Source organism: Tamandua tetradactyla, chromosome 8 (assembly GCF_023851605.1).
Source record: "Tamandua tetradactyla isolate mTamTet1 chromosome 8, mTamTet1.pri, whole genome shotgun sequence".
Taxonomy (NCBI): domain Eukaryota; kingdom Metazoa; phylum Chordata; class Mammalia; order Pilosa; family Myrmecophagidae; genus Tamandua; species Tamandua tetradactyla.
This window is the reverse complement of record NC_135334.1, coordinates 61,742,887-61,769,784: the sequence shown is the minus strand read 5'-3', so window position 1 is coordinate 61,769,784 and position 26,898 is coordinate 61,742,887. Positions and strand designations below refer to the sequence as shown.

The 26,898-nt window shown below is 40.0% G+C and overlaps 1 protein-coding gene across 5 annotated transcripts in view; it reads right to left on the bottom strand.

Moving 5' to 3' along the window:
• Window positions 1–26,898, bottom strand: part of PRCP (prolylcarboxypeptidase) — a 100,795-nt gene that overhangs the window by 73,545 nt on the left and 352 nt on the right. Inside the window, exon 2 of one of the 5 annotated variants that reach the window (XM_077113438.1) lies at window positions 25,786–25,974. The exons of 1 other annotated variant lie outside the window; for it this stretch is intronic. In XM_077113438.1, coding sequence (XP_076969553.1) covers window positions 25,786–25,959 — 174 coding nt within the window. In that variant the 5' untranslated portion in view covers window positions 25,960–25,974. Of the gene's footprint in view, window positions 1–25,785; window positions 26,118–26,161; window positions 26,322–26,790; window positions 26,868–26,898 lie in introns of those variants that run through there. 3 more of the 5 variants (XM_077113440.1, XM_077113441.1, XM_077113436.1) reach the window with 3 other exon arrangements.

Genomic DNA, 26,898 nt, shown 5'->3' with positions numbered 1-26,898 from the left:
CCAAAGTTCATAGCAGCATTATTCACAATTTGCAAAGGATGGAGGCAACTCAATTGTCCATCAACCAATGAATGAATTTTAAAATGTGGTATATATACACAATGGAGTATAATTCAGCCATAAAATGGAATGAAGTTCTGATATACAAGATAGCATGGATGAACCCTGAAAATAACATGAGCGAAATAAGTCAAACACAAAAGGTCAAATAATATATGATCTCACTGATATGAAATAATTAGTATAAGAAGATCCATAGAGTCAGAAACTAGAATATAGGTTATCAGGGGCCAGGGTGAATGTAGGGAATAGGAAGTTAATGTCTAACTTGTACAGAGTTTCTATTTGGTTGATGGAAAAGTTTTGGTAATGGATGATGGTGACGGTAGCACAACATTGTGAATGCAATTAACAACACTGAATTCAGTATGGGAATGTGGTTAAAAAGGGAAATTTTAAATTGCATACATATTACAATTACTAAAACAGAAATTAAAAAAAAACATAGGCCTATAGAACACAGTGAAGCCCGATGTAAATGACAGACTATAGTTATAACAAATAGTTAATACTTTCATGTAAGCAAATTCATTAGTTCACACTATTCGCAAGGTGTTAAGAATTATCTGGCCACGGTTTCGGTTTGCAACTTAGGAGATCATACCTCTGTAATTATTCAACCTAGAAATTTTAGGAAATGTTACACCATCAGAGGGCGACGTTGTATAAGTGGCAAAGTAGGAGCGCTTGTTAAGTTTTAAATACTTAATTCATGAAATTTTAAGGCAGGAAGAGGACTTAAATATCAAGTCCAATCTCTTAAATGAATAAATTGAGATTCAGAGAAGCCAGTTATTTTAATTCTTTCTCCTGTTGAATCTAGAGATAAAGTCACATAATTTAAACATGGCATTCATCACACTTCTTTTAAAAGTCGGAATTCAAAATTTATGCTGTTAGAAGTCAGGGCAGTGTTTACCCTTTTAAGTAAGAAGTGATTGTAAAGGAAATTAAGGGGCTTCTGGAGTTAGGGTGTCTCATTTTTCTACACATAGAATAAGATAATAATAATAGGAAATAGATTATTAAACATTTAAAATTTCCTTTAAGAGCTCTGGATTATTTAAAATGTTGATACTGATTGAAAGAGGTGGATTCGCTGCCTGATGTGTTCAAATGATCAATTCCTGAGACACCAGGGATTCATAGAAAAAGCTTTATTGCTAAGTACGAAGCAGGAGATCAGATGGTCTATCAGCCTAAAAATCTGTCTCCCCAAACGCAGTAACTCTGATAGTTTTATAGTATGAACAGATAAGCAGGTTTTAGGATAATGAGTACAATGGCTCGAGATGACAAAGGGAGAGATGATCTAATTACTGAGCATGTGCACACTGATTACATGTTTAATCATAAAACGTATGTAAGAAACGGCAGCCTTAATATGATGATGGGTGTGATTTTTAGTATTAATATAAGGTATAGATCACTAATAGGTTAAAGTCTAAACTACTGCACATGTCAGATAGGCTAACTTTTGCTAGATGCAGCTTCGTCTAGCAAGACAGTTAAGGAATTGGGGTGAGTTATTTCTGAGCTGATCCCAGTTCCTTCATTAATAAACAATAGTGGTTATCTTTTGTGATCTTAAGGCTCTAAAGTTGAACAACAGGATAAGGGGGTTCAAGTGGGGCCAGTTACAAGGGCTTTACAATCACAAGATATACAACCATTATCAGATGGTTGTATAACTGGGCCACAGTTCAGCAATCTCAGGCATTTTCCTTTGGTCATTTTATGCTATAAAAGCAAGTAAGAAAAGCATCTATTTGATGATTCAGTAATCACAATTTTTTGTTAATTCTTAACTCTCAGTTATGATGTGTATATAATGTTTATATTTCTATAACACTATACATTTATATATAAATTATAGTTCATTAAATCCTATCCATATTAAATTTTTCATTCACTTAAAAATAGCTGTTGAATATTTGCTGTGGGAGACAGAGTTATGTATCACAGAAAACATGTTCTTAATTTTAATCTATTCCTGTGATTGTGAACCCACTGTAAATAGGATCTTTTGAAGAGTTATTTTTTGTTAAATTGTGGCCAACTGAATTGGGATGAGTCTTAATCCTATTACTTATAAAGAAGGGCACAGAGAGAAAGCTATAGGGAAGGAAGAAACTGGAAGTCAAAAGAACCACAGGAGAAAGGAGAAGACATTGATTGCCATGGACATTACCATATCAAGGGCCAAAGACCTCTGGCAGCCAGTCCCAGAACACTGCAGTCTTCAGGGAGAAAGTATTGCTTTACAGACGCCTAAATTCTGGATACTCCTAGCTTCAAAACCTTCAAAAACTCAAATTGATTTATGAGTCAATAAATTCCTGCTGTTCAAGCCAACCCATTTTGTGGTATTTGTGATAGCAGCCAGGAAACACTCACTAAACGGCTGGTATAGAGAAGAGAATTAAGATACAATTCCATCTCTCAAGAAGTTCTGAATTTGATGGATACGAATAGACATACGAATAAACAATCACATAGTGATGTGATTAAATTTTATATGCAAAGTGCTGTGGAAGCCTAGAAAAGTAAGTTACCATCCCTGCCTAAAAGAACTGTGTGGAAGGGTTCTCACAGGAGATTTGTCAATAAAAACATATTTTTAAAAAATGAGTTGCTTTCATTATCTTGAATCATACATACATGATTTTAAAGGTTTTTAGCACTCTGAAAATTTAAGCTTTACAAAATTCCCACATGAATAGCCTCCACCAAACTAAACAAGTGAAGAAAGAAATTTGCAAAGCTTTTTTGTTTTGGGGAATTCCAAATTTCACATTTCAGACCTAATTTCACTATAAATGGCCTCTAGAGACCTTTCATCATCATCTTAAAGATACAATCTCCAGACCATTCTTATTTTGAATATTCATCCAATCTGAACAATAAGAGCATTGTATAAAAACGATAAAGGAAGAGGATATGTCAGCTGAAACCACAACACTCAGAACAATAACAATCCACTCAGGCACGATAAAATTACTTCCTTTGATTACTTTCAGGTACTTTTGCCACCATATCACCATTTTGTATGATTACTGTCTAGAGTTAACAGGACGTACAGAGAAATAACAGTCAATGGTTACATTCATTTCTTCATTCATTCATTCAACAAGTATTTCTTTGAGTCCCTACCAAGGAACAAGTGCTAAAAATACAACAGTGAACAAGTAAGACACGGTCACTGCCCTTAGTAGGTATAGTCTAGTGAAATAGACAACAACCAAACAAACACACAAATAATAAAAACTTAGAAATTGCAGTTGGGCAGGGTTTATTCTGATAGAGAATAAGAGAAGCAAAATGAATTTTAATAGGATGATAAGAGGAGGAGTCCTGGAGTAGGTGATAATTAAGTCTTTAATCCCCATGGCCTTCTAGTTTAGTATGTCAAACTAGGTCATGGTCCCAGGATTGCAGGGGTGAGGATTCCTATTCGGTGCCACCTTCTACATGAACCATTCCTAGGCCTTCCTGCCTTTGGCTTCCATGGTCATTTTTTTTTTTTTAAGAGAATATTCAGTTTTATTTATTTATTTATATATATTTTTTATTAACGGAAAGAAAAAAAAGAAATTAACACAACATTTAGAAATCATACCATTCTACATATGCACTCAGTAATTCTTAACATCATCACATAGATGCATGATCATTGTTTCTTAGTACATTTGCATCGGTTTAGAGGAACTAGCAACACAATAGAAAAAGATATAAAATGTTAATATAAAGAAAAGAAATAAAAGTAGTAATAATAGTAAAAAACAACAACAAACAAACCAACAAGCAAACAAAAACAAAAAAAACCCTATAGCTCAGATGCAGCTTCATTCAGTATTTTAACATGATTACTTTACAATTAGGTATTATTGTGCTGTCCATTTTTGAGTTTTTGTATCTAGTCCTGTTGCACAGTCTGTATCCCTTCAGCCTCAATTACCCATTGTCTTACCCTGTTTCTAACTCCTGCTGAACTCTGTTACCAATGACATATTTCAAGTTTATTCTCGAATGTCCGTTCACATCAGTGGGACCATACAGTATTTGTCCTTTAGTTTTTGGCTGGATTCACTCAGCATAATATTCTCTAGGTCCATCCATGTTATTACATGGTTCATAAGTTTATCTTGTCTTAAAGCTGCATAATATTCCATCGTATGTATATACCACAGTTTGTTTAGCCACTCTTCTGTTGATGGAGATTTTGGCTGTTTCCATCTCTTTGCAATTGTAAATAACGCTGCTATAAACATTGGTGTGCAAATGTCCGTTTGTGTCTTTGCCCTTAAGTCCTTTGAGTAGATACCTAGCAATGGTATTGCTGGGTCGTATGGCAATTCTATATTCAGCTTTTTGAGGAACCGCCAAACTGCCTTCCACAGTGGTTGCACCCTTTGACATTCCCACCAACAGTGGATAAGTGTGCCTCTTTCTCCGCATCCTCTCCAGCACTTGTCATTTTCTGTTTTGTTGATAATGGCCATTCTGGTGGGTGTGAGATGATATCTCATTGTGGTTTTGATTTGCATTTCTCTAATGGCCAGGGACATTGAGCATCTCTTCATGTGCCTCTTGGCCATCCGTATTTCGTCTTCTGGTAGGTGTCTGTTTAAGTCTTTTTCCCATTTTGTAATTGGGTTGGCTGTCTTTTTGTTGTTGAGTTGAACAATCTCTTTATAAATTCTGGATACTAGACCTTTATCTGATATGTCGTTTCCAAATATTGTCTCCCATTGTGTAGGCTGTCTTTCTACTTTCTTGATGAAGTTCTTTGATGCACAAAAGTGTTTAATTTTGAGGAGCTCCCATTTATTTATTTCCTTCTTCAGTGTTCTTGCTTTAGGTTTAAGGTCCATAAAACCGCCTCCAGTTGTAAGATCCATAAGATATCTCCCAACATTTTCCTCTAACTGTTTTATGGTCTTAGACCTAATGTTTAGATCTTTGATCCATTTTGAGTTAACTTTTGTATAGGGTGTGAGATATGGGTCTTCTTTCATTCTTTTGCATATGGATATCCAGTTCTCTAGGTACCATTTATTGAAGAGACTGTTCTGTCCCAGGTGAGTTGGCTTGACTGCCTTATCAAAGATCAAATGTCCATAGATGAGAGGGTCTATATCTGAGCATTCTATTCGATTCCATTGGTCGATATATCTATCTTTATGCCAATACCATGCTGTTTTGACCACTGTGGCTTCATAATATGCCTTAAAGTCAGGCAGCGCGAGACCTCCAGCTTCGTTTTTTTCCCTCAAGATGTTTTTAGCAATTCGGGGCACCCTGCCCTTCCAGATAAATTTGCTTATTGGTTTTTCTATTTCTGAAAAATAAGTTGTTGGGATTTTGATTGGTATTGCATTGAATCTGTAAATCAATTTAGGTAGGATTGACATCTTGACTATATTTAGTCTTCCAATCCATGAACACGGTATGCCCTTCCATCTATTTAGGTCTTCTGTGATTTCTTTTAACAGTTTTTTGTAGTTTTCTTTATATAGGTTTTTTGTCTCTTTGGTTAAATTTATTCCTAGGTATTTTATTCTTTTAGTTGCGATTGTAAATGGGATTCGTTTCTTGATTTCCGCCTCAGCTTGTTCATTACTAGTGTATAGAAAAGCTACAGATTTTTGAATGTTGATCTTGTAGCCTGCTACTTTGCTGTACTCATTTATTAGCTCTAGTAATTTTGTTGTGGATTTTTCTGGGTTTTCTACATATAGTATCATATCGTCTGCAAACAGTGATAGTTTTACTTCTTCCTTTCCAATTTTGATGCCTTGTATTTCTTTTTCTTGCCTAATTGCTCTGGCTAGAACTTCCAACACAATGTTGAATAATAGTGGTGATAGTGGACATCCTTGTCTTGTTCCTGATCTTAGGGGGAAAGTTTTCAATTTTTCCCCATTGAGGATGATATTAGCTGTGGGTTTTTCATATATTCCCTCTATCATTTTAAGGAAGTTCCCTTGTATTCCTATCTTTTGAAGTGTTTTCAGCAGGAAAGGATGTTGAATCTTGTCAAATGCCTTCTCTGCATCAATTGAGATGATCATGTGATTTTTCTGCTTTGATTTGTTGATATGGTGTAGTACATTAATTGATTTTCTTATGTTGAACCATCCTTGCATACCTGGGATGAATCCTACTTGGTCATGATGTATAATTCTTTTAATGTGTTGTTGGATACGATTTGCTAGAATTTTATTGAGAATTTTTGCATCTGTATTCATTAGAGAGATTGGTCTGTAGTTTTCTTTTTTTGTAATATCTTTGCCTGGTTTTGGTATGAGGGTGATGTTGGCTTCATAGAATGAATTAGGTACTTTTCCCTCCACTTCGATTATGTTGAACAGTTTGAGGAGAGTAGGTACTAATTCTTTCTGGAATGTTTGATAGAATTCACATGTGAAGCCGTCTGGTCCTGGACTTTTCTTTTTAGGGAGCTTTTGAATAACTAATTCAATCTCTTTACTTGTGATTGGTTTGTTGAGGTCGTCTATTTCTTCTTGAGTCAAAGTTGGTTGTTCATGTCTTTCCAGGAACCTGTCCATTTCTTCTAAATTGTTGTATTTATTAGCGTAAAGTTGTTCATAGTATCCTGTTATTACCTCCTTTATTTCTGTGAGGTCAGTAGTTATGTCTCCTCTTTCATTTCTAATCTTATTTATTTGCATCCTCTCTCTTCTTCTTTTTGTCAATCTTGCTAAGGGCCCATCAATCTTGTTGATTTTCTCATAGAACCAACTTCTGGTCTTATTGATTTTCTCTATTGTTTTCATGTTTTCAATTTCATTTATTTCTGCTCTAATCTTTGTTATTTCTTTCCTTTTGCTTGCTTTGGGATTAGTTTGCTGTTCTTTCTCCAGTTCTTCCAAGTGGACAGTTAATTCCTGCATTTTTGCCTTTTCTTCTTTTCTGATAAAGGCATTTAGGGCAATAAATTTCCCTCTTAGCACTGCCTTTGCTGCGTCCCATAAGTTTTGATATGTTGTGTCTTCATTTTCATTTGCCTCTAGGTATTTACTAATTTCTCTTGCAATTTCTTCTTTGACCCACTTGTTGTTTAAGAGTGTGTTGTTGAGCCTCCATGTATTTATGAATTTTCTGGCACTCCGCCTATTATTGATTTCCAACTTCATTCCTTTATGATCCGAGAAAGTGTTGTGTATGATTTCAATATTTTTAAATTTGTTAAGACTTGCTTTGTGACCCAGCATATGGTCTATCTTTGAGAATGATCCATGAGCACTTGAAAAAAAGGTGTATCCTGCTGTTGTGGGATGTAATGTCCTATAAATGTCTGTTAAGTCAAGCTCATTTATAGTAATATTCAGGTTCTCTATTTCTTTATTGATCCTCTGTGTAGATGTTCTGTCCATTGATGAGAGTGGGGAATTGAAGTCTCCAACTATTATGGTATATGTGTCTATTTCCCTTTTCAGTGTTTGCAGTGTATTCCTCCCGTATTTTGGGGCATTCTGGTTCGGTGCGTAAATATTTATGATTGTTATGTCTTCTTGCTTAATTGTTCCTTTTAATAGTATATAGTGTCCTTCTTTGTCTCTTTTAACTGTTTTACATTTGAAGTCTAACTTGTTGGATATTAGTATAGCCACTCCTGCTCTTTTCTGGTTGTTATTTGCATGAAATATCTTTTCCCAACCTTTCACTTTCAACCTATATTTATCTTTGGGTCTAAGATGTGTTTCCTGTAGACAGCATATAGAAGGATCCTGTTTTTTAATCCATTCTGCCAGTCTATGTCTTTTAATTGGGGAATTCAGTCCATTGACATTTAGAGTTATTACTGTTTGGATAATATTTTCCTCTACCATTTTGCCTTTTGTATTATATATATCATATCTGACTTTCCTTCTTTCTACACTTTTCTCCATGTCTCTCTCTTCTGTCTTTTCGGTTCTGACTCTAGTGCTTCCTTTAGTATTTCTTGCAGAGCTGGTCTCTTGGTCACAAATTCTCTTAGTGACTTTTTGTCTGAGAATGTTTTAATTTCTCCCTCATTTTTGAAGGACAATTTTGCTGGATATAGGAGTCTTGGCTGGCAGTTTTTCTCTTTTAGTAACTTAAATATATCATCCCACTGTCTTCTAGCTTCCATTGTTTCTGCTGAGAAATCTACACATAGTCTTATTGGGTTTCCCTTGTATGTGACGGATTGTTTTTCTCTCGCTGCTTTCAAGATCCTCTCTTTCTCTTTGACCTCTGACATTCTAACTAGTAAGTGTCTTGGGGAACGCCTATTTGTGTCTAATCTCTTTGGGGTGCGCTGCACTTCTTGGATCTGTAATTTTAGGTCTTTCATAAGAGTTGGGAAATTTTCAGTGATAATTTCTTCCATTCATTTTTCTCCTCCTTTTCCCTTCTCTTCTCCTTCTGGGATACCCACTACACGTATATTTGTACGGTTCACATTGTCCTTCAGTTCCCTGATACCTTGTTCAAATTTTTCCATTCTTTTCCGGATAGTTTCTGTTTCTTTTTGGAATTCAGATGTTTCATCCTCCAAATCACTAATTCTATCTTCTGTTTCTTTAAATCTGTCGTTGTAGGTATCCATTGTTTTTTCCATCTTTTCTACTTTATCTTTCACTTCCATAAGTTCTGTGATTTGTTTTTTCAGTTTTTCTATTTCTTCTTTATGTTCAGCCCATGTCTTCTTCATGTCCTCCCTCAATTTATCGATTTCGTTTTTGAAGAGGTTTTCCATTTCTGTTCGTATATTCAGCATTAGTTGTTTCAGCTCCTGTATCTCATTTGAACTATTGGTTTCTTCGTTTGACTGGGCCACATGTTCAATTTTCTGAGCGTGATCCGTTATCTTCTGCTGGCGTCTGGGCATTTAGTCAGATTTCCCTGGGTGTTCGACCCCACAGGTTGAAAGATTTTTCTGTGCAATCTCTGGGTTCTGTTTTTCTTATCCTGCCCAGTAGGTGGCGCTCGTGGCACACGTTTGTCTACGGGTTCCACCAATGAAAGCTGCTGTGGGTCCTTTAACTCTGGAAAATTCTCGCCGTAGGGGAGGTTCGGCAGCCGAAGCGTCTTGGAAGAATGCCAGCCGGCCTGGGGTTCCGAATGCGGGGAGGGTCGCCGGCCGCCGCAGCACGGAAGAGCGTCCGGCCGAATTAGCTAGTCGGCCCGGGGCACCAAGCGTGGCGGGAGGGCGCCAGCTGTCGCAGCCCGGGAGAGTGCACTATTCCCAGCCGACGGGGGAGTCACGTGTTTGGAAGGGATCCCCCGGTCACTGTTCTCCGCAGTCTGGGAATTTCCGACCCAACTATCTCAGTTGTTCCGGGGGGCCTCGGTGGTGGGGGCACCAGCCGCCGCGGCCTAAGGGGACCGCCTGTCCAATTCTACCAGCTGGCCTGGGAAGGTGGAAGGGAGGGACTCCGGTCGCTTGCCGTCCCACCCAGGAAAGCCCGTGCCCCTTGGTGATCTCACTGGAGCTGGTTCTCCCAGATAGTCAGCCGTTCCAGGATGGGGTACGCCGTCCCTTTGCTCTCCCTCGTGGCTCCGGGAGCTGCTCTGTATTATCTCCACTCCCCCAGTAGCTGTTCTGGAGGAGGAAAGGTGAGGGCGGCAAGGCTGTAGAGGCTGGTGGTGGAGGAGCCGGTGAAGGCGGGGGAAGAGGGCACCGTGGTGGTTGGAGAGCGGCCGGAGCAGGAGGGGGAGGAGGGGGGAGAAGGAGGGCGGGCAGGTCGGCTGCTGCGGGGCGTGGGCGCCGCGCGGCGGGCCGGCGGAGAAAGAGAGGGGAGAAGGAGGGCGGGCGGGTCGGCTGCTGCGGGGCGTGGGCGCCGCGCGGCGGGCCGGCGGAGAAAGAGAGGGGAGAAGGAGGGCGGGCGGGTCGGCTGCTGCGGGGCGTGGGCGCCGCGCGGCGGGCCGGCGGAGAAAGAGAGGGGAGAAGGAGGGCGGGCCGGTCGGCTGCTGCGGGGCGTGGGCGCCGCGCGGCGGGCCGGCGGAGAAAGAGAGGGGAGAAGGAGGGCGGGCGGGTCGGCTGCTGCGGGGCGTGGACGCCGCGCGGCGGGCCAGCGGAGCTCCATGGTCATTTTAACAGTGATTTTCTAATGCAGCCTTCCACTGTAGTTATTTATATAGACATGTCTTCTATCTGCTAAACTATAGGAACTCCAAGGCTGAAGGAATCCTACATAATAAAAGTTAGAATTTATTGATCACACTATAAACATCATTCCCTCTGCCTCTATGAATAATATAAGAGCTGCACTAAGGACTATAAGTACATTATTTCATTTGTTATTCATAGGAACGTATGAAGTGGAGAACCTGTGTACTTACTTCCCCCCATGCCACAAGACCTCCCCCTTTAAATTTTGTGTAAATAGGAAAAAAAAAAGGCCTCCCTCTTTTTTGCTCATTTCTATAGTTCAAGCATAAAGCACATAGGACAGTTGAGGTGACTGAGTAGAAGTGAGAAATAAGAAGTGATACCAGAGGACCGATATCCTAAGCTAGGCCTGGGTTATGCTGGCTAACTCTGCTCTGAGCTACTGAGGCCACCAACTACACTCTGTTATCTGCCTATGAGGAGTGTTTGAGCTCAGCAAATGTGAACAGATCCTGAAATTATCAAGTTAAAATCCAACTCAATCTTGAAATGGTAGGAAAGTGGTAAACACACATTTAAAAACAACAATAATGGAAAATAGTACATTCTAAGGGAAATTACTCAGGGATCATAATTATAGTTTCCCATTATTTACTAGAGGACGTTTCGTGCCTATGGTGGCTGGAGCTATGTACCCAGAAAAACATGTTCTTAAACTTAATACATTCCTATGGGCATGAATCCACTGTAAGTAGGACATTTGATGAGGTTACCTCAGTTAAGGTGTGGCTTGATCAATCAACATGGATCTTAATCTTACTACTGGAGGCCTTTATAGGCAAATGAAATTTAAGGAAGCAAGAAGCTAAGGGGCAACAGAACCCAGAAGAGAAGGACAGGCCAGGAGAGGGCACTATATACATTGTCATGTGACAGAAGTGCTCAGAACCAAGGATCATCAGCAATTAGCCCCAAAATATCAGTCTTCAGGAAGAAAGCATCACCTTATTGAGGTCTTGATTTGAACATTTATCCTAGCCTAAAACTGTGATTTAATAAACTCCCTTGTTTAAGCCAACCCATTGCCAGGGAAACGTAAACAGTGCCATTACAATTATAGTCCTAGAAGTCTACAGTTAGAAGATAATTAGCAGATAGTTATCTGCATATTAAGATGCTTTCATTCCATGGCCCAGTACCTCTTTTGAGGGTGTCTTTACACCCACCCTATTGTAAAAATCATTGTTTTCTATGCCTCACCTCTCCATGATAAGAGAAACAGCCACCTTTGTAAGGCCCTTAGAGAACAGATTGGTGTTTTTCAAAATGAAACTTTTAATCCATTTAGTGGGTCATAATCAGCATTTTTAAACAAAATTGCACATTACTGAGCAACCAAGCTACAGAATTTGAAACTATCAAGCAGTTTAAAAAAAATCTATGTGTCAGTGGTAGAATGCTCACCTTCCATGCAGGAGACCCAGGTTTGATTTCCAGACCATGCAGCCGCCCAACAACAACAAAAAATTCTATGTGGCCTGAATCAGAATGCCCTTGTGGGTGTGTGTGCTCTCTACTTCAGGGATAGCTGCCTGTTCTGTCACATTCTAAGATGTAATTGCTACTTACATCTGCGGGGATCTAAGCAATGTAAGGAGCAGGTTAACAAGAACAATCTCACAAAATAGAACACAATTCACAACCAAATGAGAGCTATAGACAATGCGTACTCTATATGCTCCAGGGAAGGACAGCATATGCTGGACTGGGTCAATGGGAGAATGATTTCCTAAAGGGGCTTTAAATAGGGCTTAAGAAGAACTGGATTTGAAGATAGGAGGGTGGGGCAGGGGAAACTGGTGCAGCTGGCCTGGACTAAGTCTAAAAGAACAGAGGGACTAAGTAGGCTGTTGCAATGGTTTAGCCTGGAATTATGAGCCTGTACAAGATTGTACTCCCAGGAGCATAAAGGCAGGGACAGATACTAGGTTGCAAACACGGAAAGGTCTTGGTGATTAACTGGTTTTGTTGTGGAAGTAAAGGTAAGGGAATCATATGATTCCTAAGTTTTCTACTCTGGATGACCAGGAGAAGAGAAGCACCATCAACAATAACGCAAAAAAAATTCTGAGGAGTTTTAGAAGAGAGTTTATGTAACACATTAATGTCTGCAATTAAAGTTTATCTGTTTTGGACATTACACATTGAACTGCCCTGAAGCATCCTTCATCTGAGGGGATCTAAGCAATGTAAGTAGCATCCTGTTTTTAAGAAGCTTACTACCTGGGATAACCAAGGTTGATGCTCAGCCAGTTCGTGAAATACTGAAATACTTCCAGACCAGTTGGCAAATAACTGCCTGAGAACCATTAGTGATGTACAACCCTTCTTCCTGCTGCCCAGTCCCTTCCCCAAACCTAAAGAAAGAATATAGAGAACTGCGAGAGGCCTCAGGTCTTTGACAAGCTTCTGTTCTGATTAGGCCATGTCTGTGCCATACTGGTAGTACTAGGCAAAATATGATAAAACCAATGCTAACAGAATTCACAGGAGAGAATAGTCCAGGGAGATGATCTGATTACGGTTTCAAACATACAGTATTGAATACGGATTATTCTACCTTTATGTAATGGGATTTGTTTTAAAACATGGCTTTTCTTAGGGGGCATACTTCCTTTCAAACCCAACACAATGATGTAAGATCTGAGTGGTGAAGGATGAACAGGAGTTTTCTAGGCAGAAAGGAAAGAAATAAACCATTCCAAGCAGAAATAAACCAGCAATGTTTAAGTCATATCCAAGCATAGTGTATATAAAACAATGAGACAACTAGCGTGTAGTGCTGGGCATAGAGTATCAATAATACATAGAGATAAAAAATAAGGATTAGGGATTTTTTTCGAGTATATTTACATTTCTGATTATTTTTTTAAAGGTTGATCCTAGAATTCATTTGCCTCATGTAAACCTTTATTAGTTGAGCAAGAGCTAGGCAGTCAAGATACACTGAGAGGCAAGAGTCCACCAGTTCAGAATTGTAAAAAAGAGGTACACGGAACTCACAACAGCAACTAGAGCTGCCTGCACTTGTGAGATGTGTAAACAAAGAAGGAATAACAAGGAATGAAATAGAAACTGAAAGAAGAGCAAAAGAATGTTGTTTGTTGCTACACTACTTGTTTGTCCCTTGGTTTAGATACGTTATGGACCCCAGAAAAAGTATGTTCTTAAAATTAATCCATTTCTGTGGGTGTGCAACTATTCTAAGTAGGATATTTGGGGAGTAAGATCATGGGATGTGACCTATCTCCTTCAGAGTTGGTATTAACCCTCTTACTGGAATCCTCTATAAGAAGATGAAATATAGAGAAAGACAAAGAGAGAAAGTCATAGTAGCTGAGAGAGAAAATCATAGAAGCTGAGATAAAAAAAACATGGAAGTCAGAAACTGGAAGAAATGAAACCCTGGAGAAGGGAGACCAGCAGTTGTCGCCATGTGTCTTGCCATCTGATAGAGACCAGGATTGCTGGCAGCCAGTCTTCAGGAAGAAGGTATTGTTTTGACGATGCCTAGATTTGGACATTTTCAAAGCCTCAGAACTGTAAGCTTGTAAACTAATAAATTTCCACTGTTGAAAGTTAGTCCATTTTATGGTAACTGCATTTCGGCAGCTTTAGCAAATTAAAACACTTCTTTTTCCAACTGATGAAGAAGAGCTTCTTAGAGGGGGTAATTTTGAACAACATAAAGGAACAATACAGGATTCATCAGACACCTTCAAAGTCAAAGAATTTATAGGATAAATCTTTTGAAGAAGAACAAGAGGAAAAATTGAATGTATGTATATATTTGGCTGGGTGGAGAGGTATATATATATATATATATATATATATATATATATATATATATATATATATATATATATATATGGAGAAGGCCACCTAGAGAATAGAGACTATAAATTTGAATCATTAAAAGGATTTGGAAATGCTATGGAACCCTGTGAAAAGCACTTCTGGAAATCATGAAAAACCAAGATCCATATTTTTTTGAAAAGTAATCCCCATGGCATCTCAGTCAACATTCACTTCACTTCATCTCACATTCTTAAGAGATGGACCAAAGTACTGACTCAAAATTAGTAACAGCAACAAGCTCTTCTACATCTCGTATTTAATATTTTGCATTTATTGTTTGTAATTTTTGTATTTGATATCTATGATATGGCAGAGCAGGAAACACAGTATCTTTCCTTCAGGTCAATTCTGCTTGTATAGATCTTGATGCTGTGGCAGGCACTCCAAATCCACAGCAATAAGATACAGGGTCACTGCTCTTGAGGAGATTATAGAGATGTGCCTAGTAAATGGAAATTATCTTCTCTTTTAAAGGACAGTCATTTTTTAGAAATTAAACTACATAAAGAGGCAAACAAAAAGTTTTTGTTACTCTGCACAAACTATATCAGTCATTGTCATTTAAAGCCAACTGTTCAAGAGAAGGGAACCATTAGATGTCGAACAGAAGAGAGTCATAACCACTGCTTTTCAAAATTGTTGTATGAGTTCCTCCCTCAAAGGAAGGGCTATCAGTGCTCAGGAAATGACAGAGGTTTCCGACAGTTTAAAAGGGCAATGTCTGCAGTGTGACCCGTGGTTCCAACTGCATTAAAAAAAAAATTCACTGACAAACGATAACAAGTACTTCCTCACTTTCCTACCTACTGAATCAAAGCCATTGTTTGGGTTGTAGTTCCTTGTTTAACTTAGGTTATTAAATCACAGTGATGTTGGCCAAACATTCTAGTCATACACCATCAGGAAAAGTAATAAAAACAATAATTGTGAGCCAAACTTAAACACACACACAAATTTTTGCACTAATAAAATTTAATCAATACCAAGGTCATCTTTTTAAACGTTTGTTTTATTTTCCCTTGTAAAAACAACAAATATTCTTTTTTTCTTCCAAGGGGGAAATTCCAGTCTATAGTTGGTTCACTTGTATAATTTTAACAAGTGACAATGATCAGACTTAATCCTATGGGAAAGTTATAGGAATGGAGTTATTGCCATGTGGTGAAGGTTGACTTCCACATCTCTATTTTGGGAATAAATACTCTTTAAGAAATCCTTGAGGTGAATGATTAATACACACAGAGAGCCAAACAGCAAGCAAGAAGAAGATTTTTAGACCTGGAAAGAGGGGCTGTGCCACTTCCTTCTCTGAGATGGGTTAAGAGGGCAGCACTGGCATAATTTCCCAGAGTTCCAGAGTGAGGTACTTCTGGTTGATCTGAGACTTGCATTAGTACTTTAAAGAGAAATAATACTTTACTATTTATTTGGATTTGTCTGTGATTTTTAAAAGGTCAATTTTGTTCCAGCTAAGAAAGCATTTACCAGCATATTTAACCAAAATGGGGCCAAAACTGGGTATAAAAGTCCTGGAAGAGCACATCTTACCTAATGTTACTGTGTGAGCTTCTTTATGCAATATTTTCTTTAACTTTAACAAAACTTCTGTCTGCAAATGCACATATACTGAGGAACAAAATGTGTAAAAAACTAAGCTAACCGTAGAAAAAACGTAATTAGACCCAAAGATGCCAATTTTAAAACAATATTTAAAATAAAATTAGAGGGTCTCCTTGAGGTCATAGGTGGCTATAATCCTGTGCCTCCTTCCAGTGGCATGAGAGGCAGCTGGGTGTCACATCGCAGGCTTTGGAGGCAGACAGCTGGAATTGGCAACTCAGCTCATCACTCTAGGTGAGTGGCTGTGGAGAAGTTATCTAACTTCTCAGGGCATCAGTTCTTTCAACTGTAAAATGGGAATAACAAAAGCACCTCCAACCTAGAGTTACTGAAAGTATTAAATGAGATAGTGTCTGGACAATACTTAGAACAGTGCCTGGTATATAGAAGTGCTAAAAAAAAGTGTCAGCTACAAATATTATTAAAAATATAACAGGTGCACAGGTGGTTCAGTGGTATAATGCTCACCTTCCACGTGGGAGGACTGGGTTTGATTCCCAGATAATGCACCACCCCACTCCCCTAAAAAAAATATGTCTTTATATATATGAACCAAGTCTATTGAGAATGTTATGAAGTGTTTAACAGAAATGTGAAATGTAACTAACCTTGAGGATTAATCACACTAGCCACCGCCCCTTTATGCACTTAGGATTCAACACATCTAGACATGTCTGCAGGGTAACAGAGGTGAGGTCTTTAAGGATGAGTGGAGGACCAACAGGGAATCCTGTGAGAAGTCTAATCCTGAATCACAGGACCTGGGGCTGATGTTGGAGAGACAGAATCTACCACATCATGCCTGTCACTCAAGTATTTGGCCTTGCTCCCCAAAATTCCTTGGCTAAAAGTCATAACTTGGCAATAAAGGTAGCAGAAAAACAAAGCAAAAGGGGGAAGAATTTACTAATAATGACCTGGAATATTAACAGAGCCAAGCAGCAAGTCCTGTTCTAGCAGCGTTGGCAGCAACAAAAGACATTGCTGGGAGTTTTACTCTTGCAGAGAAATTAGCATCCTGGACATTAGTAACTGCGGGACAAGACACTTTGGGCAGAAACAGCCTGGTGTGGGTATCATCGGCGAGCACTGGTGAGACAGCCTTCTGGGGCTGGAGGCATCAGCATCAAAGGGTATTTCAACAAGGACATGAAACTGTTGAAATGTATTCCAGTAACCCTGATTCTTAAAGATGGATTGTATAATGATACAGCCTCTACAATGTAACTTGGTGACTGTGAAAACCTTACAGCTGATGCTCCCTTTATTCAAGGTATGAACAGATGAGTCAAAAACTGTAGTAGCTTGGCCAGGAGGCCTGCTGCCATGGTTGTTCACAGGATTCAGTTCCTCACTGATGGCCTTTGGTCCTTGCTGGCCATTAGCCAGAAGCTGTCCTCTGTTCCTTGTCATTTTTGCCTGGCTATATGGTACTTCACAACATGGCAGCTAGCTTCCATCAATGCGAGAAATATGGTTGGCAAGCTGATGCTGTTTTTTAGGAACCTCTCAACAGGGCAATTTGGCTTCCTCGTACCTTGGTAGTTGGGTTCCAAGAAACCACTTTTGGATGACAAGAATTCATCAGGAGGGCGGGCCATGGTGGCTCAGCAGGCAGAGTTCTCTCCTGCCATGCCGGAGATCCAGGTTCAATTCCCGGTGCCTTCATGCCGGGGCCAAAATCACCCGCAGCATATACAGTCACGCAACCCTGCCCCGCTTCCCCTGAGCTCTGAGCACATAAGCATCAGTATCTGGTACCCTACTTACATGCACCTGCACACCCACACCACGCCCACCAGCTCTACAAATATTCTTTGATGTAGTAGAAAGAGAAGAGAATTTGAAGACAGATCTGAGCTTGAGTGCTAACACAGTCTTCTGTTAGCTGTTGCATTTGAGCAAATTATTTCATGTCTTTGGGCTTGTTTTCCCAAATGTAAAATGAAAAAAATAAAATCTATCCCAGAGTTGTCTTGTGAAAATTAAGTTGGATAATTCACATACAACTGCTCAGCAAGTATCTGCAGAAACGAAGTCGTGCTATATATTAATATACTTTGTAAATTAAAATGTGTAAATTAGTACACATCTTTCAAATCTAAACCCATTACCAAACACACATAAACAACGATATATGTTATCATTATTTAATATTGCCACTTTAGAAAATTATGACATAAAAACTTTAACAATTTGTTCTGAATATTCATTGAAAAAAAAAACCATGGAGACTTCCGGGTAAAGACGGCAGTTTAACAACGTGCGCATTTTAGTTCGTCCTCCAGAACAACTACTAAATAACCAGAAACATTACAGAACAGTTCATGGGGCCACGTCAGTGACCAGACACACAGCGTACCCCAGTCTGGACCAGATGGACTGGCTGCAAGCACCCCCCAGAACCGTGAGTTCCCAAAGCTGCGGCAGCCAGCACCCCTCCCGCACAGGCCACTTCCCAGAGGGGAAAGGAAAGGACTTTACCAGCAGCAGGGCTGGGCACAATCAAATGCCAATTGTGGAACTAATTAACAAATTCTGACTACTAAAAATAGGCCCCCAGCTTAGGTGAACCTGATCAAAGCAGAGGTTGCTCGTTTTTGCCCCGACGCCAAGGGGGCAGGAATGACAGAAAAAGGGGAAAAAAAAAGAGAAGGAAACAGAGGTTTTTGTGGCTGTGTATCTATAAAGGCTTGACTGCCTCTGGATACAGCGGCAGGACTTTTCAGGCTGCAACTGCCCCAGGCATAGGCAGAAGTGAGCTCTTTTGGGGGCTTATCTGAAGCCTGTGCCTTCCCCAGGGGAGGGGTGAAGCCCAACTCAGGTGGAATCCCTCCATCAAGGAATTCAGACCCCAGCACATGGTAATGTGAAGCCATTAAAACCAGCCTACAACCTCTCCTCTGTCTCCACCATGTCCCCAGCAGGGTGAGTCTGCCAAAGTTAAAGGTACCGCACCATCTTATGCTGGTGGGACCTGCAGTCAGACAAACGCCACATACTGGGCAGGATAAGAAAAACAGAGTCCAGAGACTTCACAGGGAAGTCTTTCAACCTGCTGGGTCTCACCCTCAGGGAAAACCGACGCAGGTGACTCTTTCCTCCTGATAGGAGGCCAGTTTGGTCTGGGAAAATCTGGCTGGGTGTATAATATCTAAGTAGACCCTCCTAAGTGTGGTGGGGGGTGGGGGGAAGACACTACACAAGCAGGGCAAGAAACAAGAAAACAAGAACTGAATAATTCTCCTCTGTTAAACAAAACTTAAGCTAAAGGTCCAGATAAAGCTCAACAGAATGTCAAAGAATAGATAGACAACAAATTCATCCAGCAAGAAAACCCTAGATAAAAGAAGTGAAAGCAACCTCCAGAATAAACTAATTAAAGTAATTAAATACCTAGACACCAGCAAAAAATAATAAATCACACTAGGAAAATTGAAGATATGGCCCAGTCAAAGGAACAAACCAACAATTCAAATGACATACAGGAGCTGAAACAATTAATTCAGAATATACGAAAAGACATGGAAAACCTCATCAAAAACCAAATCAATGAATTGAGGAAGGATATAAAGAAAGCAAGGAAAGAACAAAAAGAAGAAACTGAAAGTCTGAAAAGACAAATCACAGAACTTATGGGAATGAAAGACACAGTAGAAGAGATGAAAAAAACAATGGAAACCTACAATGGTAGATTTCAAGAGACAGAACATAGGATTAGTGAACTGGAGGATGGAACATCTGAAATCCGACAAGAAACAGAAACAATAGGAAAAAAAATGGAAAAATATGAACAGGGACTTTAGGGAACTGAAAGACAATATGAAGCGCACGAATATACGTGTTGTGGGTGTCCCAGAAGGAGAAAAGAGAAGAAAAACTAATGGAGGAAATTATCACTGAAAATTTCCCAACTCTTATGAAAGACTTAAAATTAAAGATCCAAGAAGTGCACGTACCCCAAAGAGAATAGATCCAAATAGACATACTCCAAGATATTTAATAATCAGAATGTCAGAGGTCAAAGAGAAAGAGAGGATCTTGAAAGCAGCAAGAGGAAAGCAATCCATCACATACAAGGGAAGCCCAATAAGACTATGCGCAGATCTCTCAGCAGAAACCATGGAGGCAAAAAAACAGTGGGATAATATATTTAAATTATTAAAAGAGAAAAACTGCCAACCAAGAATTCTATATCCAGCAAAATTGTCTTTCAAAAATGAGGGAGAAATTAAAACATTTTCAAACAAAAAATCACTGAGAGAACTTATGACCAAGAGACCAGCTCTGCAAGAAATACTAAAGGGAACACTAGAGACAGATACAAAGACAGAAGAGAGAGGTGTGGAAAAGAGTATAGAAAGGAAGGCTATGAGTAAAGGTAAAAAGAAGGAAAATTATATATGACATATAAAATCCAGAAGGCAAAGTAGAAGAAAGTACTACCCATGCAGTAATAACACTGAATGTTAATGGATTAAACTCTCCAATCAAAAGACATAGTCTGGCAGAATGGATTAAAAAACAGGACCCATCTATATGCTGTCTCTACTCAAAGGACACAAGGCCAAGGACACAAATGGACATTTACACACCAATGTTTATAGCAGCATTATTAACAATTACCAAGAGATGGAAACAGCCAAAATGTCCATCAACAGACAGTTGGCTAAACAAACTGTGACATTTACATAAGATGGAATATTATGCAGCTGTAAGACAGAATAAAGTTATGAAGTATGTAACAACATGAATGGACCTTAAGGATATTATGCTGAGTGTGATTAGCCAGAAACAAAAGGGCAAATACTGTATGGTCTCACTGATATGAACTGACATTAGTGAATAAGCTTGGAATATTTCCTTGGTAACAGAGACCATCAGGAGATAGAAATAAGGTAAGATATTGGGTAATTGGAGCTGAAGGGATACAGATTGTGCAACAGGACTGAATAGAAAAACTCAGAAATGGACAGTACAATATTACCTAACTGTAATACAATTATGTTAAAACACTGAATGAAGCTGCATATGAGAATGATAAAGGGAGGAGGATTGGGGCATAAATGAAATCACAAAGAAAGATAGACAATAAAGATTGAGATGGTGTAATCTAGGAATGCCTAGAGTGTATAATGATAGTGACTAAATGTACAAATTTAAAAAATGTTTTTGCATGAGGAAGAACAAAAGAATGTCATTACTGCAGTGTGCTGAAAATAGATGGTACTTATTTTTAAATTTCAACTAATGTGTGAGACTAAAACAAAAAATGTTTATTTGGTACAAATCTATACTTTGACTAGTGCATTTCCTAATATAACTTATGTAGATAGTTGATTGAACACCTTAAGTACATGGAACTTCGTATAGGACATGAGATTGTGTTGGTTTGTCCAGTTGATGCCCTGATGAATCCCAGAGTGATTTGATCAGTGAGTGGAAAAGTATTTGCAAAGTCCCCTTTGGGGAATGGCGAGAACAGGGGAAAACTCAACTTCCCCAAGTTGAATTCTTGATATTCTCACAAGCAGTGTAGACAACCAAAGCTATAGGCTGAGCCCCCAGTCCTGGGGTTTGTTCATATGAAACTTAACCCCACAGTGGATAGGTCAAACCTACTTAAAATTAAGCCTAAGAGTCACCCCCAAGAGAACCTCTTTTGTTGCTCAGATGTGGCCTCTCTCTCCAGCCAACACAGCAAGCAGACTCACCACCCTCCCCCTGTCTATGTGGGACATGACTCACAGGGGTGTAGATCTTCCTGGCAACATGGGACAGAAATCCCAGAATGAGCTGAGATTCAGCATCAAGGGATTGAGAAAAACTCTAGAATGAGCTGAGACCCAGCATCAAGGGATTGAGAAAACCTTCTCGACCAAAAGGGGGAAGAGTGAAATGAGACAAAGTGTCAATGGCTGAGAGATTCCAAACAGAGTTGAGAGGTTATCCTGGAGGTTATTCTTATGCATTAAGTAGATATCACCTCGTTATCCAAGATGTAATGGAGAGGCTGGAGGGAACTGCCTGAAAATGTAGAGCTGTGTTCCTGTAGCCATGTTTCTTAATGATGATTGTATAATGACAAAGCTTTCACAATGTGACTGTGAAAACCTTGTGTCTGATGCTCCTTTTATCTACCTTATCAACAGATGAGAGGAACATATGGAATAAAAATACATACTAGGGGGAAAAACAAATTAAAAAAATAAGGGACAGAAACAGTTTTTATACATCTACTAGTGTAATCAAAACTATTTAATGTGTTAATTTCTAAACAAAAACAAAATGAAACATGCTTTTGATGACTGGGAAGTCATTTATTTATTTAACAAAAATGTGACAAGGGGCAACTACATGTAGGGTAGGTGGGGACCCAGCAAAGAGTAAAACATGGCTCTGTCTAGAAGAGCTTGTGCTCCAGGGAAAGAACTTTCCACAATAATCAGAATATACAGTGGAAAGTGGTGATCACTGCAAGAGAGATTTCAGAAGATGGCATTTATTTATCATCATAGCACATGTGTCAGATCTAGGCTCCCCAGACGTACATGGTTGCAGCTTCCGTGACATTATGCCCAATACAAAAGTTTTGGTCAAATGTCTAGGATATCAATAAAGACCAGAAACATAGATAATATTATTTTATTTGTGTATAGATTGAAGATATCCTTGATGATATTATGATTGTTTTCAGACCTAGGATATGAAAACTCTGTAGATGCCAAAAACAAAACAACTTTGAATTTAATCCATTCAAAATGATATGGAATAAATGAGTGTCTTAGAGCCCCGGAGGGGGAAAAAAAAAGATTTATATCAACGAAATGACAGTAGCCTTTGCTTTGTTTCGGCTTCCTTTGGATAATTATAATTATTCGTTCACTCTCTCAACAGATACTTATTTTGTGTTTTACATTCCTTATGGGCACTGCTAGGTCCTGGAAAGTGCTATCTGGATGGTAAGATACATACAAAACAGTGAGTGTACAGGTTAAAAAAGACCAATTAATTGCCCTAAAGAAGTCAAGAAGGCTTCACAGAAGACATGACATTTGAGCTGGGAATAGAAGAGCTCAACAAATAGAAAAGAGGGATGGCACTCCAGATGGAATTTCTGACACAGTAAAATTCCCTTGGGTCTGTGTTCTATGTACTAAAAGTGTATATGTCTGGAGATGGAGAGGGGTTTTGTGGCAGGACAAGAAGCTAGTAAGGCCAGTTGGGATCACATGCTGAGAAACAATGGATTCCAAGCCAAAGAGTTTGGCTTTTATCCTATAAACAATCAGGATTATTAAGTATTTCTAAGCAGGGGAGAGGCAGGGTCATGGGCTAAGCCTTCTTACCATACTCAGTTTTAGGGAGACTATAGCACATGAAGAAAGCAGGGAGCAGCTTGTCATTTGGACAGACATAACTCAAGAAAAATACTATTATAAAACTTGACAAATGGGTGGGCAACGGTGGCTCAGTGGCAGAGTTCTTGCCAGCCATGCTGGAGACCCGGATTCAGTTCCAGGTGCCTGCCCATGTGGAAAAAAAAAAAACTTGACAAAAATTAAACTTAAACAAAAGTATCTGGCCTTTGAGCCCTACCAAGTTTTTTTTTTCACATGGGCAGGCACCGGGAATCGAACCCAGTTCTCCAGCATGGCAGGCAAGACCTCTACCTGCTGAGCCACTGTGGCCCACCCCAAAGTTTATTATTGAGAAGTATAAAAATATTTCATGTGTCCTAATGACATGTACATATAGACAGTTCCAACTGAAAAATCTATGGTTCAGAAAATGGAACTACTATATCTATTATTACAGAATAAAAACATTTATGGATGATGATGAACGCACAACTCTGTGATTATACTGAAAGCCACTGATTGTACATTGTGGATGAATTGTGTGGTATGTGAATAAAACTGTTTCAAAAATTTTTGTTGAAATTTTTCTCAAAAAATGAAATAATACTCAATTAGAGCATACGTTAGAAAAAATATTTTTTACAGTTATAAATACATGTACCCTAAAATATACACAAAATATAAACCAAAGGACAAAGGGTAGCTGAGTAAAGATAAACAGGTCTTACAAATACGAAAAACAGAGAAAGAACTGGCCTTAAACTATATTTCTAAAGACTAGTTAAGAAAGGATTCTGCAATGAAAGGATAAAAATTAGGAATAGGCCATTCACCCACTTCTACCCTTCCACTATTTCCTTTTCTGCTGATAATTCTCTTTATTATCATTCCCGAAGTGATTTTACAGATCTTCTCATCCAAGAGTTCTAAAATTCTACTTTAATAATGAAAGCCTGCAAATGGTCTTATATAAAATCCCAATACATAAAACATATAAAAGCAGAGAGCTCTGGTCGAACAAGGTCAGAGAGAGAGGGAGTTAGAGCACCCTAACCTGGCCTCCACTTTGGCCTTCAGCCACCCCCAAGAGCCCTTCATTTTCCCCAGTAAAGTATGTAACACACTGCTCTAGCCCAAACCTTTCCATTTATAAATGAGGAAACAGAGGTCTGGGGAGTTCATCTAAGCAAGTCGCTTGAAAAAAAACAAAGACAAGTTTCCTGATGCCTTTGCTAAAATTAAAATGCTTTCTCTTCTTCATAAACTCAAATTCAAACTTCTGGGTCAAAAGCCGCTCCTTATAAGTTATTCTATAAATTCATGACCTTCACCCACCCCCAAGAGTCCTTCATTTTCCCCAGTAAAGTATGAAAACACTGCTCTAGTTCAAATCTTTCAATTTATAAATGAGGAAACAGAGGTCTGGGGAGTTCATCTAAGCAAGTCGCTTGAAAAAAAAAGAGACAAGTTTCCTGATGCCTTTGCTAAAATTAAAATGCTTTCTCTTCCTCATAAACTCAAATTAAAACTTCTGGGTCAAAAGCCGTTCCTTATAAGTTATTCTATAAATTTGTGTCATCCCTTTATCCCAAATTCCCATTCAAAATTCAGCTGGAACAGTAATCACACATTAGCAAATACCTGCTTGAGGACAGATACTATGCTAGGGACATCTCACCTTCTCTCATTTAACCATCAAACTGATGGAGATCAAAAAACTGGCCTCAGAGAGGTACTATACAACTTTCCCAAGGTCACACAGCTATCAGAGTGGAATCCTGGTCCATCTCAAGCCAAGCCTCAGCCTCTCACTTTAATCCCAACCTGTCTCAAATCTCTGCCTATTGCTACATCAGCTTCCAGAAACACAAAACTATAAGAAAGCCTATCATTTCACACAGGATATCTTTTCACATCTGGACTTGTGGGGAATGTTCCATCCTGTAGTCAAGCACAGCGGAATCAAAAGCCTACCTTAAACCTCTAAAATCAAGCTTCAGAACCATATACAGACAAACCCCACAGCCACTACTACCAAATTTTTATATACCACTACAACTTCCTTTACACGCATGAGTTACAATTTTTAGTAGTTCGGAGAACAGAAGTCAAATACTCTTAATAAAAGAGCTGCAAAAACAATTTTGAAGTGAGCATGAAATGACGGACTGGCATATTTAGATAGATACTACCTAAATAGGTAAAGATATAAGAATTTATATTTAGGGGCTCCCTTGGGACAAACGATGACTGTCATCTTGGAGAGGAGCCAGAGATGGCTTTAAATAATTTGAATTTGGGGATAAGTCAAGGAAGTCTGAATTGAGGCATCCTCTGGGAGGAAAGAGAGCTGAAGTGACTGTCCCGGCCAGTTAGAAAAGAGACTGAATCAAGAGTGTGGAGCCAGGTCTGATAATAAGTTATTGGCAATGGAAGGAGAGATTTTAAATAGAACTTGGACTTGGGGGTGTCCTCTGGAAAGTGTGAGCCAAAGGCCTGACAGGTCCTGGGCATTAGGGGGTCTGAATTTTGGAGGGCAGGCTAGGAGCGGCGAATAGGAGGCTGGACTGGCGAAGTCTGGAGTAGGGCTGTGGACCAGGCAACTCAGAAGCATCGAGTGGGTGGGTCCACTCGCTGGAGCTCTGCCGGACTGTGGCAGTCTCGGCGGTTGGGCCAGGGGCGGCAAAACCCCGGGCCACCTCACCTTCCACCCCTACTTACCTTCTGTTGAAAGTAGCGAATCGAGTAATTCAAGGCCACAGAGGGGTGGGAGGTGGGGCTGGGTGGCAAGTGCAGACTGCCGAAGGCCCTCAGAGCCTGCGATCGGAGGATGGCGGCACCAGACGCCTGGAGGGGCATGAGCAGCAGCAGCAGCTTGAGGAAGCAGCGCCCCATCGCTCAGGCTGGCGGCTGCAGCGGAGGCGGGAGAGTAGAAGACCCGCAGAGGGGAGCAGACAGAGCTGGCATTTGCCAGAAGCTCCGCCCACCGAGGACCGGCTCCTCCCCCGGGAAACCCAAAGCCACTCAACGCCGCAGTCCTAACCTAGGTCACCTCTACCCACGCCGCCCGGGCCCTAAGGGCGCGGTCTCCACTCACCACTTCCTCTCGTGCCGTCCTCTCCTCAGAGACCCCCTTCCTTGCAGTCACCCCGAAGTCTGCTTTTAAAGCTCCATGGACCCCTCCTATCTCGCAACTGTATCTTATCCTTAACTGTTTCGCCCGCCTAGCCCACCTCTCAACTTGGTCACCCCATATTCTCCCTTCTTCATACCGCCAAACCCTGCTAAGGCCGCCTCAATTCTATTGCCACTCCCCCGGCCATCCGCAAATCCCACGTAATGTTTGATAATGATATCCACGTAATGATAACAATGATAATAACTGCCATGACAAGTCATTGACCTTTTACTACAAGCCAGTGTATCCCTAGGCATGATGGCCCACGCAGCATCTCGTCTTAATCCCACAGCAATCTTGCGCATCATGTACGCATTTATTGATGAGGAAACTAAGGCTCCGAGAAATGCAGTGACTTGCAGTGGGTCACTCAGAGAGCAGGAAATGGAGCCTGACTTCGCAGCCACTCGACCTAGCTCTCAATTACAGCCCAACTCCATGATGCCATCCTAACCATCCCCTTTGGTACTCCGTCTTTGGGTCACCCCAAAATTCCGTGTTGCTCGCACAGCCCATCCCCTGAGGACTTCGCCCCCGGCCCACGTGACCTCCGAATCTCGCCAGGTCCGGGTCTCTTCTTCCAGTTACGCCCCCTTTCTTCTCCCAGCTCCGAGAAGCTCACTTCCGGGCCCGCCTTCTTCCCTCCTCCAACCTCC